This window comes from Scomber japonicus, chromosome 10 (assembly GCF_027409825.1).
Source record: "Scomber japonicus isolate fScoJap1 chromosome 10, fScoJap1.pri, whole genome shotgun sequence".
Classification (NCBI taxonomy): domain Eukaryota; kingdom Metazoa; phylum Chordata; class Actinopteri; order Scombriformes; family Scombridae; genus Scomber; species Scomber japonicus.
This window is the reverse complement of record NC_070587.1, coordinates 17,035,257-17,054,652: the sequence shown is the minus strand read 5'-3', so window position 1 is coordinate 17,054,652 and position 19,396 is coordinate 17,035,257. Positions and strand designations below refer to the sequence as shown.

At 37.7% G+C, this 19,396-nt stretch overlaps 1 protein-coding gene across 1 annotated transcript in view; it reads right to left on the bottom strand.

Moving 5' to 3' along the window:
* adcy2a (adenylate cyclase 2a) overlaps window positions 1-19,396 on the bottom strand; it is a 65,630-nt gene that overhangs the window by 3,794 nt on the left and 42,440 nt on the right. Inside the window, exons 5-21 of the mRNA XM_053326611.1 lie at window positions 18,665-18,813; window positions 18,431-18,542; window positions 16,239-16,366; window positions 15,391-15,549; window positions 15,022-15,154; window positions 14,754-14,930; window positions 14,585-14,628; window positions 14,315-14,395; window positions 13,245-13,314; window positions 12,894-12,991; window positions 12,569-12,653; window positions 9,892-10,029; window positions 8,734-8,853; window positions 8,428-8,612; window positions 3,930-4,014; window positions 1,478-1,636; window positions 217-363 (exon numbers count right to left, since the gene is read on the bottom strand). Of these exons, the coding sequence (XP_053182586.1) occupies window positions 217-363; window positions 1,478-1,636; window positions 3,930-4,014; window positions 8,428-8,612; window positions 8,734-8,853; window positions 9,892-10,029; window positions 12,569-12,653; window positions 12,894-12,991; window positions 13,245-13,314; window positions 14,315-14,395; window positions 14,585-14,628; window positions 14,754-14,930; window positions 15,022-15,154; window positions 15,391-15,549; window positions 16,239-16,366; window positions 18,431-18,542; window positions 18,665-18,813 (2,070 nt within the window). The remainder of the gene's footprint in view (window positions 1-216; window positions 364-1,477; window positions 1,637-3,929; window positions 4,015-8,427; window positions 8,613-8,733; window positions 8,854-9,891; window positions 10,030-12,568; window positions 12,654-12,893; window positions 12,992-13,244; window positions 13,315-14,314; window positions 14,396-14,584; window positions 14,629-14,753; window positions 14,931-15,021; window positions 15,155-15,390; window positions 15,550-16,238; window positions 16,367-18,430; window positions 18,543-18,664; window positions 18,814-19,396) is intronic.

The following is a 19,396-nucleotide window of genomic DNA, read 5'->3' as shown; positions in this document are numbered from 1 at the left end:
AGAAGGAGCATATATGCAGAAGATCTATGCAGTGTATGATTACATGACACTTGTTGAACTCCTTAAAAAGAAAGTAAACTGACCCAAAAGCAAGATCTTGTAGTTTGCAAGTGTGGCACACATCCAATCACATACTACAAGAAAACTCTTTCTGCACTGTGTAGGTTCCATCTAGTATGTTAAGCACAGGTAGAATGTTAAAAAAGGGTAATTTACCTCATCAAAATCAGCAATGATCTCATTGAGGAGCCTGAGGCACTCTAATCCCTCTTTGTTGACATCAGACTCAGTGTAGAACTCTTTAAAGTCTGGGATGGAGGCAAACATGACACACACCAGGTCATAGGACTGGTGGTACAGATCCTGTAGGAGACAAAATACAGATGTCAGCTACATAACAATGTACTGAAAGTACAGACGTTAATATAAAACCAAAGCTGCTGAAAGATTAACTGAGATTCTGACGTATTACTTCAAGATAATGATGTGGGGTGAACATCAGATTAGACTCCCAGGAGTTTTCTGTGGATTTGCAGGCTTAAAAATACTTGACTGATGTTTTTATTGAAGAATACTGTCATCAGTGGGACCACAGAGGCAGACATGACACAAATGATGAATGAGACAGACAAATGAAAGCAGGCAAAATCACCCTAACGACAAACAGTTGCTCTGAAATCCATTAGACCAGCAAGTTGCTTCTGGATGCTGTTCAAGTGCAGGAATAGAATCATTTGCTGACTCTTCATTCGGACTTTTTTGCAGCAGAAGCAGCATTTCTATTAAACTCGCATGACCTCTAAGATAGCATGTCCTCTAAACTTGCCAAGATCTTCTAAAACTTCACTTTTCACAGTTCACACAGTGAGAAGCGCTCAGGGAATGTAACATGATCCAGAATCAGACAGTCACACAGGCCGGTCTGCAAACTCACTTTAACTGTGTCTCCAAATGCTTTGTCGTCATTAAGAAGTCTACACTGAATATCTCTAAAACACCCCATCACTTTATTTACAGTACCGTCCATTCACCACACAGCACTAACTTTACAAAGCATACTTTTAATACTTACTATACTATACTACTCTATTGTACATTCTGTATTTGCATACTTCACACTGTGTGCATAGATTTATATGCAGATATACAGAATTATATACACGACTAAAAATAACACCTTGCAGAATGTCTGATACACTTGTGATTTTAAAGTGGATTAAAAATCAACATGATTACAGCAAATAAATATCAAATATGTACATAAATTGTTTCAAATCTATTGTATCGACTTGTATCATGGATTCTCTGCCGTGCCTCATCACAGCTAATGAATGGATGTAATGGATCTTGGCATATAGCCACTGATGCTGCAAGCCCTCTATGAAACCATTATACATCAGTCCTGCAGCAATTTGTCAAAACAAAATTTGCATGATCCAACATAACTGTAATGAAATGTAATCATGCGTTTACTCACCTCATTCTTCCAGTTGCGTGCCAGGAAGTGTTCGGCTACGTGTGCAGGAAGAACATTCTCCAGCAAAACCCGGTTGAGGTTCTCCATGGTTTCAATCTCCTCGCACTCCTTCTTGAATTTGTTCTTCCACAGAAAGTCTAACCTACAGTAATATTCATTCTGTTACAAGAGGACACAGAGGTGAAGAGACTGAAGGTACAGCTGTAAAGCTTGCTTCCATCAAGTCACAGAGAAAAATAGAAACAAGTAATAAGTGTGGATTTCACCAAATTGTAAGTCAGAAAGAAGTCACAATGAAAGAATGGACTTCTTTGTAAAATTTGCAAAAAAGACCATAAAGAAAGATTTATGCAGCTTTTGTTAAATTACAAGATATACACATCTACACAAAGCATGATCACATCACCTGTACATTATTAACACAGCCAGGAGTTAAAATGTTATAAGACAGGTGAGGAACCTCAGAGTGAGTATTGTGGGTGCAATGTATAATGTTTATGCTGTCATTTTTCTTCTGTGTGAAGTGCTCAGGTGGTTTATGACGATGACTCTATTTAAGCCTTTTCCCTGAGCTGCACATGATGAACAGATTTGATGAAGGGATGCATAAACCAAGGAGAAACGCATGATAGAAATTTCTAAGACGATCTGACTGGAAAAATAATTAAGGAAAAAGGAATTGACATGCTTCAATATTAAAAATATAATTACTTGCTCCAGTCAAAGAGAAAGAGATGAGGGTGGTGCCAATACAAAGTGCGTATATACAGACATCAGAGCACACATTAAATAAATAGCATCTGTTTTTTTGCAGTACACATGGTTGCACCTGGTGTCTTTTCATTGAGCTGGAGACATCAGTAATTTGTCTTCTACAAATGCATTTATTATCCACTCTAACTCCACCTGCTTAATATTCATGTGCATGGTTTTGACTCTGTATAGCAGCACTTGTTGCAGGGAGTTTCATTTCATATTTTCCACGTTTCATAGCTTTTGAGTTGAGTTTTCACAGGTAATCTCAATTATGCTCCGTGAGGAATTTAAAGTGCCACCAGCTGTGGACGGACATCCTTTGAAATCTATTTATATCTTATTAAATAATGCATACAACACATATGCCCTGTGTAATGTTATGCCAAATAAGTATCCCTGCAGTAATACTTCACTTAAAAATGTTCAATTAATTTATTTGAGGGTGATTGGTCAGTTAAGCAGTAGCACATGATGCATGTGGTAAAAGCTGTTGCTTTTGCTTGAGCCTGTACATCCTCTCGTAGTCATCATACTTTTTATTTACACCGTTGCCTCTGCCAAGAAAAAACGAATGGCAGCCATGTTCTTATTTCAGTACACAGTTGGGCCTGGGGGATCAGCTGCATCCTATTTAATGATAAGCTCAGATATGAAACAACAATTTTACTTTGCCCATGTCTTTTCCTACTGAAGGCTGTGGCTTCATCCTCCATTTAACACACTTATATTCCATATGTATAAAGTGTGTATTCACATACACACATGAATGCATATATTATATGATTTGCTTGTACTATTATCTTCTGCCATTTTCATTTTGCCACTGGCTGAAATTAGGGTTTAACTACCTGTATAATCAAAACGTTGATTGATTACTGGGACTTCAAATATGTGCAGTTGATTTGAGTAGCCAAGACTCCAGAGCACAATAATGCCTCCATTCTGGACCACTCCCAAGTACAGTAAGTACCCTGCCGTGTAGCATTATCCCAAAATAGCCATAGTAAGAAACACACAAATCTCCAGAATGACCACTCTCTGGTCTCTGCATCTCCTGGCTAGTAAATCTTCAGGTCTACCTGGGTAACTGCAGCCACCTGGCTCATATACATCTCTCACCTAGAGTGGCTGCAGGGAGACCACACAAACACAATACCTATGTTTTATAGTGTGGCATAGCATTTACATATAGAATGAGATAGGATATAGAAAGAGACAGAAACAAGCAGTGTCAGGTGTCCATTTTTGTCTGCATTCACATTAAACGTTTAAAGCTAGCACAAGTGGCTCAGAAGAGAAATACTCGTTTATAATCCCAATGACCTGAGCACAATTCCAAGCTGCATTGCCTGCGGCATGGAAGGGCGCTACATCCAAGCCAATTGTGTTCGTGGGTGGGATCTAGTGGAGGGATGTGAGGTGTAGATGGTTGGGTACAATTTTCACAGGCCAACAGACTTAGCAGTGACAAGGAGCATATTAGATGGAAAATTACAGGTTCCAAATTGAGAGAAAATGGGAGAAAAAATAAGCAATTTTGAAGTAACAATGTACAGAGGGTGATGAAGCAAATAAAATGTGAAAAACAGTACAATGGTGATATAAAAGCAAAGAAAAACTATTTTAGAGCCGTGAAGGTGAACGTGCATAGAAGACAGATGATAACATCATTCAAACTATTATAGTGTGGACTTACCTGTCTGGCAAGCACAAGCAGCGTGATGAAGAAGATAAAGAGAGAGATAGAGCCCATAGTCTTCAGGTCTTTGAGAACTCCTGGTCTTGAAGGGCAGAGGAAAAGAAGGGACATGTTTGCGTGTGGAGGAAAAAAAGAGAGGAGACAAAACAAAGACACAGATTAAGAATGAGAAGTGACAAAACAAAACAAAACCAAAAAAAGATAGAAAAGACAGAGGGATAAGAGGGTAAGAATATTTAAATCAAAAATCAGCTTGCAATCAGTAGTCTGTGACATGTGTCACATGATTCATTAACAGACCGTTGTATTCCAAGCTGTCACTCGATTTAGATTGTCACTTTTGCTTTACAGTGACTAGAGCTTGTTTACATTGCATTCCTGTGGCTGAATTTCCCCGCCACTGTGCAGTCACTAGAGACGTTTCACTAGGAGCAATAAATGAAATTGTGTTCTCACTCTGCAAAGATTCAGCACTATAAATACACTCTAAGCACAACCCTAAAAATAGACTACCTGTCCACGGCTGAACTCCGCAACCAAACAAACTTCAGCTATTGTGCATGTATGTATGTATGTATGTAATGCATAGACATCAAGGCAGAGACCATTAAAATTCTGTCACACACACTAAAAGTACAAACAATATACAAAAATATTAGAAATGCACTGATACAATCATTTAAATGTATAATTAAACAGATTTTTAATGGCAGTGAAGTCTAGCTGCCCTTGTTTAAGTTCTAAATGTGTGATAGCACTCAACCAGGAGTGTTGCATCCTAATTTCTGCAAGAACATTTTGCATATTAATGAACTCTTATTCTTATCTAGGCCAGAGCTCAGCAGACAACTAAGAAAACAGCCTTCAAGTTCTGCACTCGCCCGGTTCATTATCTAATCAATTCTCTACACAGAATGAATGGCAAGGATTGACGAGAGACAGAAGGTTAGGGAGGTTTCACACAAAGACTGATTTGGAAAGTGTACTTTTTTTTCCCTAACTTCCTAATAATGACATAGATGGGGGTTTTTTTACCTCCGGAAATGACCAAAACATTTCAATTTCTCCATTGTACAGTAAACATTTTCCCATGACATAGCCGATCAAAGCTGAGTGAGATTTACTGACTTAAGAGGAGTGAAATAACATAATGCTACTGCACTTGCTTTGGACAGAGAGTGCTGCCTTCCTCTGCTGGAAATCAGACAATGTAGATTCAAACTGATGATTTCATCCAGTGACACATTTTGGAGTTTGCCTACGAATTAGTGACCACATTTGTGTGCCAAAAGATCTTTGTTGTTGACTTTAAATTCACAAAGGCTTTTGTTGGAAAGCAGGGCTTTGAATGAATCACCGAATCTCCTCATTTTCCGGTCTGTAGAGAAGCTCTACTGCTCCAGGACTTGTTTGCAGATGATGTCATCATACAGCCTCTCTTGACTGCTCAGATTGAAGAGGGAGTTGTTCATATTACCAAAACGTCCAGCTGTGTCTCTCTCCACTGACACTATCTACATGTGTCATTCCATCACCTCTAAACTTATCTAGGTAGATATTGTGTTTATTAAACATATTCAGAAGTATAAATACAAAAAAAAACAGACATGGTATCTTTAAGAGCTGTTATGCTTTGGAGCTGTGTACAGGGTGTCATAACAGCATGCAGCATTTTAATTAAGTCTCACCCTGACAGCAGGGATGTTAGAAGTGGTGATGACTATCTCGCCAGCTAACAATATACAAGGTGTATTTAGGACTATATTGGAGTTAGGGGATGGCATTTTTTCACTTTTAATTAACCCTCATTTCCAGTCTTGGTGCTGAAGAAAAATAAACATGCCCCTGACCTATCTCAAAAAAAAAAAAAAAAGTAATATTGGACTTCCTCATCAGAATGCATACAATTGCAGCAAGGATATTTTCCATAATGTGTGACACGTCCTTAGTATGATGCAAATGACATAAATATATGAATTAATCTGAGTACACTACTGATCTATACACTATCTATATTACAGATTGCCAAATGAGCTGTGTTAATTGACTACTGTGTGAAAAGGTCAATTTTCTCTCCACCTAATTCCATATAAAATGCATAATTTAAGTTAGAGGACACGTGTACATATTTCAGGCATAGGATTGAAGGCGAACTGAGGTCTTTTTAAAGCAGAGGCTTATATGAGTGTGCTATAGATTTACAGTAACCAATGTAGGCCTGCTTTGTATGGCACCAAATTTCTAGCCTTACATCAACATTTTGTTTCAATAAACTTTTTTTCCCCACCACTCTACATCATCATGGTGTATCGTTGTCAACTGATGAAGCAACAAACTACATTGTTTATGTACTGCTTCCATTCAAGCATATGTCACAGTTTGGCTGTGCTTTGCTCCAAATAGCCATTAATGTGTAACATATCCATGTGTGTGATGTCTCTCTTTACTGTGGCTTAAATAAATTGTTTTCATTCCTTATTACCTCATTAGGCTGCTAATCCTCATTCAACAGTTATTTTTCTGGGGCTGCTAGCAATAAAAGGCTGTGGGAACGTTGTGTAGAATGTAAAATGAAGGGAATGAACTATGAACGGAGCACATTTGGATAAGTGTGTGTGAGTGACGGTACAACAACAGTAATATATAGGTCATACATATTCATGGGAGCTAATCTATATTTTGCTCCAGGCTTGAGCCTAGGTCAACATCCATGCTGGAACTGCACATCAGAGATGGAGACATGATTGTTTTGAATAGTGCACGTCAGTTGTCTGTTAATCCACTAATTTTGACATACTACTAATACGTTGATCTGATATTACAGTTGTTCACTAATTTATAATCAAAATATAAGAAACTACACAAGACCTTAAATAGCTGTTTAATACAACTGCTTTTAATCACCATAAAATATGTTTTGCCCCTTAGCCTAGTCTTAAAATGTTTATTGTATATTACAATTCATTTTAAATGAATACTGTGGCTCCAGCATGCCTTCATTAACTACTTATAAGAATATAATACGTCAGAAGTGACTTAACTAGATGGCCATACTGTTGTTAAATCTGGATCATTATAGTCTTGTACATAATTAGGACTAACTAACACTTGAGACTTCACTTGGACACATACTTGAGACCATAAGAACTGATTTAAACTATAACTGTCTTGGACTTGGAATTTGTAACTCAATTATCCAACTTGGGCAGACCTTATCATCATTCAGCAGAGAATCTGACAATCTGAAAAAATCCAATGACTTCATTAATGGAGATTATCTGACAGTGTAAGATCCATTTACATACTTTTCTTTACAGTTCACTGATGACCTTGCAATTGTAATTAGTATCGTAATTTGTTGGATTACTCCAACACAGTAACATAACCTGATTGTTTTTGATTACCCTATGGACCTAGGTACACATTACCCAGGTAATACATTACTGTATTTCAAATAGATTATAATCATTTATATTCTCAAGCTCACTTCAGTATGCTATTTCATTTAATATTCTTCTAGGTTATCCAAAAGCATTCATGAAAACTCTGCAACCAAGTTACATACAATCTGCTACCCAATATGTGTTGTACCATAGTCCTAATTATGAGCTAAAGAATATTTATGTATGTGCATAATTATGTATACAAATACATTTGCGTATATACGTATCATGCACATTTATATTTATACATAATCGGATCCTCTGAAGTTAACCTGCTCCGATGTTTTTTGTGTAAGGTGAAATTGTAGATGTTGATGTCTAAGCAAACTCTAAGCCTAAATTATTTCCAGCCTACAGAGCAACTACTGTCTTGTGAGAACCAGGGAGGGCTCTAAACTGTTAGGTAGAACTTTTATACTGAGGCAAAACCTGATTTGTACAAATGTGTTGAATGCAATGTTATTTGCTCAAATTGCAGCATGGTGGTATAAGACAACAAATATTCCATTTCATGTTTGCTCACAGGCTACAATCTAACAACTGAACAAAAACATCTACACTGAAGGAAGATGCTTAAATATACATTCAACACATTGTGTGTCTGAAGCAGGTTTGTATTAAGATGCACCAGGTTATCTGCAGATTGTTGATATATACTGCATGTTTTCAGTAGTTTCATCCATCTATAGGGGCTTCAGGTAGAAACATTGACATGGAGAGAAAGAGATTTTGGAGAGAAAGAAGTCTAGTGGTTTCCAGCAGCTGCTAGCGATGCCCCCTGAGTGCCTCCATTTAGAGCTATTTTTGACCCGACTGACCAGAGGGGGACCTCAAGGTTGACCTTCTTTCTCTCCTTTAACCTCTCCATTATTTTATCTCCTCATATTACCACAGGTTTGTATTCACTCAGAATCCTGCAGAATTTACAGCTCCACCAACTTATTTTTCTCATGCTACCTCACATTGTCTCTTTACCCACCATGACTCTTTACACACATTCTCGCGCTCCCTTGAACAACATTTTGACATCACTGTGAATACTGTACACCTACCTGTCCAGGCTCTCAGTTTTGTACAGGAATGTGCTGTATTCATCCAGTAGCGAAGCATGTGTTTGTAGAATAATGACGTTGTAAACCACCACAGCTGTCAGCATAATAATCATCTTCAGCTCGTAGTTTATCCTCAGGAATACCGAGCATGAGATTAGGCCCAGAATGCAACTGTAAATTAAATACTAGACAAACAGACAGAAGGTGAAAGAGACAGAGCTAGGTTGGCGAATATTTAGTCAAATGCAAATTACCAAAGACAATAGTACATTTACAGAGAAAAATTATAATAATAGCTTTACTTACAGGAAGGTAGAAATTGTTTTTGCCAGTGAAGGCCAGTAGTTGTCCATTAGGGTAAAACAGTGTTTCATTGGATGAATTGTAAAAAGGAACTGGAGGCGACACATTGTCTTCCAAAAAGAACTACAGCAAACAGAAAAAAACACAAAATCAACAAAAATTAAGCAATGACAAGTCATAAAATCTTTATTCACATGCAACACACTCTCTCTGTGTGCTTGCCTGTCACGTCTGCATGTGAAAGACAAACTAGTCTACATTGTACTTGCAGGAGGAAAATAGAATCTTGTTAGATAAGAGGCCAATAACGACAACCATTCAATAATGTCCTTTAAAGTGAACCTGCAGGATAAAATGAGAATTGGCTGCCCCACTGAGCAAAGTTAATTTGGTTCATGCGCCCTGAGCGACTGACCCACGTCAGGTGCAAAACAAGATTATAATCTCTGGAAACGATTTGTGTGAAGGTCTAAACCAGGGTCTTGACACCATGCTTTATCACGCAACTTCACAAAAAGCCTCAGGCTATTATTCCACCTTTACCTAAGCTTTTTTTTTCTTTTTCTCTGAACAGAAATAAACCTAAATCAGATAACCTGAAAATTGAAGAAGCGCAAAAATAACAATAAAAAATGCTCTATACAGTATTCCTTTATCTGTACATGCAAATGGTGTGTGCACTGTTATGCAGGGGAGCCATAATCTCAGATAGACTGCCTGGCAACAGAAAACAAAGAAGATGTTTTTCTGTAGTTGATTGTGTGGCGAAATATATCCAATATATCTGAGGCATAGTAAACAAAAGAAATGGAAAGCAGATAAATTGTACATTAAAATTCTGGCGCGTTCACAGACCCTAATTATGACTGAAACATTTTCACTGCTGAGGCACTACATCCTTTTTACTGTAGCAAGAAATAAAAAATGTAAATTAAGTACGTTCAGTACAGCAGTTCTGCTAAGTTTATTTGATGCTCAATGAATAGGATTCTGCTGTTTTTGTTTGTGTGACAATATGTTGCATTCCATTACCTTCTAATTACACTGCTGTTTAAAATAAGAGGGGTGCCATCTGATGGTTTGTGATACTTCGTTCCCAGTGGAGCCTAATTGGTGTTACCCCTCCTTCTCTGCAGTACCTAGCTACACATAAAAGCTTACCATGTTGAAGACTGCCATTATGAGTATTAAAGCTGTGGTTGTCATGGTGAGAGTGATGCGGGGCCATGGCTTGTTGGCAATAATGACAGATGACCTCAGCAGCCACATCCAAGAAGTGGGGACACTTTTACTGCAGTGCTGCAGGGACAAATAATACAGAAATGCATGACTAGAAATATATAAAATGACCTGGGAACACAAATACATATGAACAGACATATATTAATTATTTCTCCTGCTTAAGGACTATGAAATAAATGAAAAAATACACAACTAGTTCACACATTGAAGCACCTGTTACTGATTTACTCCCAATTGCTTCAACAGTGCCAATCAGCCACTGGAATTAAGTGGCAAACAATTATGAGAAGAAGGTCCTGTCAACCTATTCATGCATACTATAACACAGGTCAAACCACATGCAAAAACAGTGCTACAAAATGACCACAGAAAGTGATTTCATTATGTTTAAAATGATGCAAGCAATCAGTATATAGCTTCCAATAAGCCCTTCAGTTAGACTGCAGAGATAACGTTCTTGACTACAGGGGGGCTATTAAATAGCATCCACCTCGTGCTTCACTAATCAAATCATTATAACTGAGTGCAAGGTCAGTATGTTTTTTAAGAGCACTACACACTGTGCAATCATGTCCCTCATTTAAAACAGCAATGCTTAACCTGCAGCCATTCACAAAAGCCATTATCATTGTAATATATTTACGTACTGTTTATTACTCAGTTTTTGTACATGGACATGCAGGAATGAAATCTTCCCAGGCTTTAGTAGACATTTGCTGCACTAGTTACAGTCAATTGCTTTTTGCAGCATTGCCTTCAGCTGAATGTGTTTCATAGCGAGACAATGACAATGAAAGCCCAAATCATTTGCTGATCATCTCAGAGCAATATCTGAGCATCACTGGGGCTGAGTGGATGTGACATTTGAATAGCTCGGGGATATACATTACAATATAATAAACTAAGGATAGCAGACTGTATTGTGCACCCGAGGAATCACCAGAAACGTCAAGCCATTGTTTTGGAAACAGGGCATTTGCAATTCATACCTAAATTTTAAAAAATTAAAAAACCTCTAATAATATGAAATGAACAAGAATTGAAATACAAAGTACATTAATCTGCCAGGTCTAAATTAAGTAGAAGATGTCGAGTCAGAGAACCTGCAGAATATGCAAGTCAGTACATCACATAATCATGTTTTATCTTTTTAAGGTACTCAGGAGCATTCCCTCCTAAAACAGTGACAGGTTTCTGCAAGGAATGCTGAAAAACACAAAAACAACAAAAAAAACTAAGGACATGCATAATAAATCATGTTGGTGTTGTTGTGCTACAACTATGAAAAGTCAACTGACTGGGGTGGTTTTAAGATGGTGTCCAAACTAGTCTAAGAAAAAATATAAAACATATTATTTGGCTTTATTATCTTCCTGTCTTCAGCCTACAACGATAAAATCTAACAGGGATCAAATGGTTGATCTTAAAATGTATACAACCCTCATTTATGAAAAAATAACTGGATATGTCGGAGCTCAAAGATTTGAACACTCCAAACACAGCTAGCGTGTCTTCAGATTTTACAATGTCAGGCTGTGGATGATGTATGATCGCCCTGTGATAATTGGCTGGGACCAACAAACTGAATGTGATCTTGAAACTGTAAAATGTGTGTTTTCATTATGGAGTCTACTACTCCTATTTGCAAAGGTTTGATGAATTCCACATGAGGAATTATTTGACATAAAACCTGGAATAAGATTTCATGGGTGTCTGCAAATTCAACAAGTACACAATGACATGATGACATGAGCCCATCAATGCCAAATCAATTTGACAAAAGGCAGTGGGAGGCTTTTAAACTATTGTTGTGTTTAGCGTTGTTGTTTTTGAGCCTTGGGCAACATCCACAGAGAGCACAGTTCAGAGCCAAGCAGCAGATTCGAACTTGCAAAGAAAGAACAGACATTGGGTGAAATAGGTTGTATATCCCTGCGGCTTATAGAACTTTTAAAGTTCTTTCAATGTTTTAATACCCATTTCTTTGTTCTCTTCCCTTAAATTGCTGTACCTTTCTAGTCTTTCATTTATTTTTACTAGACAGTGAGTATCACGTAGCAGCGTTTAAAGCCCTAGATTATTTTCCAGTAGTTAGTTATATATAACTTCAGAGGCAATATCTTAAAACATGAGTGCCTGTGCTTTCTTTTCAAGCAAAAATATGTCAAGCTGCAGAGACAAAAATCGCAGGATACATACCAAAACATTTTAGTGCTCAAACCCAAGCAAACAAACAAAAAAAAAAAGACTAATCAACAAAGACAACGATAAAATGTTCTTAATATAACATTTTAACCTCTGGATCTATGCAAGTTTATATATCCTGAAAGTGTGAGAATACTCGTCTTCCAAAGTATCCAACAAAGCAGTGGTGTGCACAGACTCTAAGGAGTGAAGGGGTGGTGCACCTCTTTTATATACAGGGTCAGGGCTTTTACTACAAGGGCTCTTAAGGGGCTGTTAAGCTGATCAGAGGGGCATTTGGACCACTAAAGTGCCTTTGGTATGGCAATGGAAATTAAGTACAAAAGAGACCATTAGAGAACATACACGTGATCAGATAAAGGTTTCAATAGAAGATAAAGATGGCACTCACCAGGAAGTGTCCAATGAAACATATGAAGAGGATCAACGAAAGGATAAGAAAAGCCATTCCAAAGGATATTCCCAAGACCGTTGTCCTAAAAAATTGATAAAGCATCACGTTCACCAAGTTTAGTTCATGAAGTTTAACGTCATTGTGCAAACGTTTCTAGAAACACTGCCCTTTGCGCAAAATTATATCAAAGCACAGAGACATTAGCTCAGTCATTTCTATCATATAAGAATAAATGCACATGTTTTTTTTCCACATCAACACACAGTTAATTATGATAAAAGCAATGTTATTTCTAGCATAATGTTACATAGAGCATACATACTTTGGCAGGACGAGAATCTGCACAATGAAAATGCAGAAAAAGATCAAACAGGCGCAGGTGACATAGTATTTGAAGGCCGGCAAGATTGTTGCTCTGTACTAAAAGAATAAAAAGAGAGGTTTTCAGATTTCAACAAAAGGCATTTAGAACTGATATTCAAGCTACTTCAAAAAATGTTCAACTGCACACCCCACACCACAAATCCTCCTGCAAGTTACAAGATTTTAGACTAAGCTAAGTGTAGGCAAAAGAAAGCAGTAACAATATTTTCCATAATTCTCTTTGAAACAACTACTCCTGTATATACCCACTGGGGGTGAATGATGCCAATTTACTTGCACTGTCTCTTACCTCCTTCTCCAAGGATTTGTTGTGAAAGAACAACGATATTCTTTGGATGTCCTCGGACTTGAGCCACTGTCTGGAAGCATAGAGACCATTATAGTACAGATCAGAGGCGGGCCTTCCCTTTGGGGCTCCAAACAGTTTCAGGGGAGGCTCAGTGAATGGAAGTGAAAAAATATTACATTAGTAATTACATTATTTATCAAGAGGAGATCACATAAAATAGCCTAAATGTGTGTGATTTGGTTAAAGAGATAGTTCAGAGATACATTAGTAGAATTGCACTGTTTTTCACCCTTTCTCAGAGTAAAAACTAATAAATGTCTTTAAACAGTCCTTTTTTATGTATCTGCTATAGTGTGAAGTGTCAAACAACATTAACAGGCTGTCTTGGCTCAATTGTTGAGTGTCTGCGGGATCAAATAACGTAATCATGATTCCATAGAAATTAGGCAAAACTCAGCTAGTAAACTAATGTTGGGTCGGGGTGTAGGGGGGGTAGGAAGTGGGGGCTTTTTCCAAGCTTTGCCTTATGAAGGCCCACCGTCTCAGACTTTGGAAACCCCTGATTTAGATAAAAAAAGAGAATATAGGCATTGTTAAAATAAATAGGATGTGTAATCATATAGATCATATATTTGTGGAGAATGTTTAATTGACATATAAAATAAACTTCTCCTGATATTAAAAAGCATCATAACAAACCCCGAAAATCTTGTCTTATCATCTTGCTGTAGTGATGTAGTGGTGTACTAAAGGACCCAATGACATCACTGTTGGGTGCAGTTACAGCTGCAACAGAGCACGTTTCTCACACCAAACCACACCCACCAGTGATGATCAGAGGTTAAACAGGCTTTAAACGTTCAACCACAGACGGCAGCAGAAACACAGATTTCCATCCTGGTGTTACTCTTTGATGGGATACATACCGTAATTTGTCCTAACATTCACATTTCATTAGCTGCAATTTTTGACAAACAGCCTATCTTCTTAGCATTATCCAAACATTCTGAATATAGTTTACTTTTTGCCATAATAATATTAAATTCAATAACATGCCAAATAACCCTTACTTTTGTGAATTTATCCCATCAAAGGTTCTGATCATCCTCTCGTTAAGTTCCTCCTCAAACCGTTTCTTCTGAGACTTTGTCCTTTAATGGGAAAAAATGAGAGACATGATATTTTTCAATTTCGCACAATATTAGTCACACATATCAAAGCCTTCAACAGAAGTCTAGTCTTATTAAACATCTTGTCGACTGCCTCTCTACTGTTAAGATTCACAGGGATAATCCTGTTGAAGGAAATCGTGCAGGGGGCTGTAAAAACGAGCAGCTTGCCTTTCTGATCTCCTTTGGAAGTGATACTGCCCCATTGGCACATCCTAGACAGACACACGAAGGAAGACGAGAGAGACAGGTTACAAAACTGAGCTAAACCTACAGCTGAACACACCTGAAGCCACACTTCAAATCACATCATACAGTACATGTAGCAAACATTACACACAGCGGTGTTGATCTTCCCATTCTCATTAGTCATGCTGTCTCTGTGATGTAGGTTGGCAAAGGGCTTGGCTGCTCCCCAGGACTCCAGATAGCGGGTCATCCTGACTGATGCTCTCATCTTGGCTCCATCTAAGGTGTGTCTGGGACGGTAATGATGCTGTGGACTCCGACGTTCCACCTGAACAAACATGGAAACTTTGTCATTTATTGCATTTTATTTAATGTTAAAAAGATTTATTTTATTAAACCTAAGGTGCGTGCCTCTGTACCTTTGGGTTAATGACCAGATAAGTCATGACTCCATGTTCCTTCAGGTAGGGGTCTCTCTCCTGTCCATCCCCTTCTTCCACCTTATAGGCACTATTTAAGTGCTCCAGTGTTTCTGAGGTGATGTGGACTCGCCTAGCAATAAATAGTTGTGAATATTAACAAAAGATCTGGTTTTCTATGAATATTAATATAGGATCTTGTTATCTCTTTTGTACAAGTACAGACAGTAACACCCCAGACAAGAACAGTTTTAGATAATATATTGAAGATTAAAGGTGTCACAAAGCTGATAGAAACACCACAATCTCATGTAATGTCACCTTATGCAAACGGAAGAAGTGCTCCTATTTTACCTCCAGTTCACTCACCCTGGTACACCTCCGGCCTCCATATGGTTGGCCAGTGTGACATCATGTGACCAAACGTCATACTGCCATTTCTGAAGTCCAATCACACCACACAGGACATTTCCTGAATGCACGCCAACACGCATATTGATGTCAACCCCTGTGGCATCTCGCACTTTCCTGTCATGCATCAAAACCAAACTTATTAATGTGGTGCAACAGAAAAGTCATCCCCCCATACTACTATCTTGTAAGAAAAGACAGCCAGTAAGCTGGTTAAATGTTTGCAACAATCACACTCATGTATTAATCTGTAAACAGTCAAATTAGTAGCATGCACATGAAAACACTGTCTATTCTTTAGTTCTTTCACAGCAGCCTGCCCCTTTATATCAGACTTCAGACTGAAAAAAACACAACTCTACATCGGAGCTAATGGTTAACAAGTACTTGCAGTTCAAAAAGCACTGTGTTTAAAGGCATATCTTCACAATCTTTGAAATGCAGGTAGTCAAAAGTAGTATTTAAAATTTCCAGAAGCGTAATGAGACTCTTGAGAGCTTTCAGGACGTAGCCAAGTTAACAGATACAAGAATCAGCATGAAGCAAATTTTCTGCACCGTAAGATGCTTTGAATTTCTACATCATGTTTTAATGCATTACTACATATACTACATATGCAGTATAATGCTGCTGTGCATGTGTCATTCACTGAATCATCCACTGCATTTCAGGTCAGACATTTTAACATCAATGATAAAATCATTTTTGGTTTGATTAAGATGTACAGTAGCAAAGATGTATTTTTTTTTTTTTTTTTTAAAGGGACTGTTGCACTTTAATAGTACTGTTAAGTAACTGGGACTTACTTGATGGCTTCACACATGTCCAGACCCATTTTGACACAGTTCTTAGCATGGTTCGGCAGGGACTCTGGAAGGCCGGATACACAGTAGTAACAGTCACCAAGGATTTTTATCCGCATACATTCATTTTCCTGCATATAAAAGATGGGACACAGGCTCAGATAACTGTGAATAGAAGAAATCATAGTTGCTACATTTTCATTTATAGACCATTATTATTTAATTATTTAAATTACTGCAAATTAGTTATTATTACTTTTATTTAGTATATTATTGTTAGTCTTCCTTTCTTAAGAATGAAGTGATACTTTCCAATGCACCTGCATCTGAGAGGAATGAGATTAGTTCGATGTGTGAATATTTCTTTTGAAACTTATAGTGTAGAAACAGGGTCTTTGCTGATATAAAAGTTGATACAGTATGTTTATCAGTTATATTTATAAAAATATCCATGTTTGACCATGTGTTTGTATTAATAAGAAAATAAATAATGGAGGAAATAAAAGTGACTATTAAAACAGGATACACTACATCATGGAAACCTGGTTTATCACAATGTTAAAGGTCAATTTTATTAATCTAGAAAATGTTATTACAGATCACATGTACATCACCCACCCACCCACTAACTGTTTAATGGGCCTGAGAAAAACGTTTTCAGTTCACATGTGAATGTGGACAAAGGTGTCACAAATCTCAAGTAATCAGAAAGTTTGTTCCACAGAACAGGATCTAAGAAGCCGTCACCAAATCCAGATCTTATTGTAGGCACAGTTAGCAAACTATCACCTGGTTACCTAGGAGATGAAGTGTTAACAACCAAACTGAAAAGTTCAAAGCTCAAGTAGTCACCAAAAGAAGTGGTTTACAGCTTAACGTTATTATTTATAAAGCTGAAACCCTACATTTGACCTGTTGTCTTTTCAAAGAGGAGTCTTGTATGTAGTCATGCTAAATTTAGAATTACAAGGAAGGTGCTATTGTCAGTCTTGGGCAATGTAGACCTAATATGTAAATGACAGCTGGCAGGCCTATGAGACTTTAATATTGATTGTTAACTAATTGTTAACTAAATTCACATACATATCAGGATTCTTATCTTAATCGATTCACAAATCGATTGTTTTAAATAATGTTAAATAATAACAATATGTTGATAGAGAGAAAACGACTGTTCATGCCAACAGCAGAAGCAGGGCAGTGATGAGTAATAAACAGTTCAGCCAGAGTTAACTGCTACATGATGCACCATAGATGATCTGACCACAAGCACGCCAGGTGTTTTAGGAGGTCTGCTCCACTTAACGGGTCTGTTAGAACTCCTATAGGTGGCTGGTTGCTGGGAGGCCAAGTGAATCCCTTGGCTTGGCTGTTTAGATGCAGGTGGTGCCAACGAGGCAGCTGGCTTAACAGTGGGGCTGCTGTGATGGTTTGTGGTGATGGGAGCAACTCCAATAGGAGTGAGGCTCAAGAGGGGGGCCTGAGGATTGTTGGCAAACAGAACAGAAGCTGCTTGATCCAACACAGCCAAAGTCATGTAATCTTGTCAGAAGAAAGTATTTCTGCTGGAGCTCCTCAGAAACTCTTTGGGTACCTTCCTTGAGTTTGATACTACCTCCATTTTCCTTATGGAGCAGCAGATAGTCCAGAAGGGTCATATTGTCTGAAGTAATTGCAAGCTTTACTTAAAATTAAACCAACTAGTGCTAGCAACAGGCACTGCTTGCAATAGTGAAGTCTGTCTGTGTGTTTAACTCTAAAGACAGTAATCAGACAGTAAGACAAGTCAGGCAAACTGTTCAGTGTTTGGTAATCCAAAAAGCATGTGACAACAATCAGTGAACATATTTGATAGTAATTCAAAATGCAGTAAGTCAAAGAGATTTAGTGTTGCACAGTGTGTTTGTGTGTATTGTGGTCGATGTTTAAAGTAGATTCTTTTTTTTCTTTTCTTTTTAGGTGTGACACAGTTTAATGGAGTAGCCCATTAGCAATTAATGTGTCTTATAATGAGTTAGGACATCTGTTTTAGTCAGAAATCAATGCTATATGCACAGCAAATACGCTAAATATTCTTAAATGATTTATTATTACATTTTGAACAATAAACAAACATTCCCAAAATATGTATGTTTGCTTTGAACTTTAGTTAGGATGTGTTATTTAGTGACAGAGTCAAATAATGAGATATTTACCTTGGCAATTTGATCAAATTTGCCAAACAGTTCATTCAACATGTGCACCAGCTCTCCAGGTGAACAGTCACTGGCTAGCCGCGTGAATCCAACTATATCAGCATACAGTATACTAGAAATAGAAGAGATGGAATATAATAAATTATAATAGTACAAAACAGTTTGTCTCACATATGTGTAGACCAAAAGTACTGTTTGGTCACTGCTTGGTAAACACAAGTAAATAATACATGCCTGACATTAGTGTGTCTCTGGACATACAGATTGTGAAAATTGTTTGTGTTCTCCATTTGGCCGAAGTTTGGGCCCTTCAGTCTCTGGATGATCTCAGCTTTCATCACACGGGCAATGTGAGCTGGAAGCAGTGACAACAGGAGACGCTCCTGATGGCACAAAGAAGAAGAAGTCGTACAGGGATGATCTGTTGATGTAATCAAAAGGTAAACACCGGACCTTGACTTGTTCCTGCAAAATTTTTAAATTTTCTGCTAAATGATATTTAATTGAATTCTGTCTTAATTTAATTCTGAAGCATTAACCTTTGATGACTGGAGAAGACAAAAAGCTGCACTGGCCTCCATTATTGCTGAGTGGTAGTTAATTGGGCACTAGATCGTGTCAGGTTGACTTCCTGTAACTCAAAGTAATGATTAAATAAATAAAAAAAGAAAAAGTATGACGCTGCTCATTATTTTATTTCCAGCCACCAAAAGACAGACTCAACCCCTATTCGCTACACAACTTTTCTTTTATTTAGTGGTAGCATCTCTTTTAGGTTTTACTCTAATCTAACCTGTCCAGCAGTTAGCAAATAAAGCCCAGCTTGGGTGAGGAGAAATCCATTGTAGAAAACACTTAATTAAGTCCATGTCACCTCCTACTTGACATGTTTTCTGCTCCATTGATCATCTCTCTGCATTGCTAGGGAGGCTCACAGCTACATGAAGAAGAGGCCCATGATGGCTG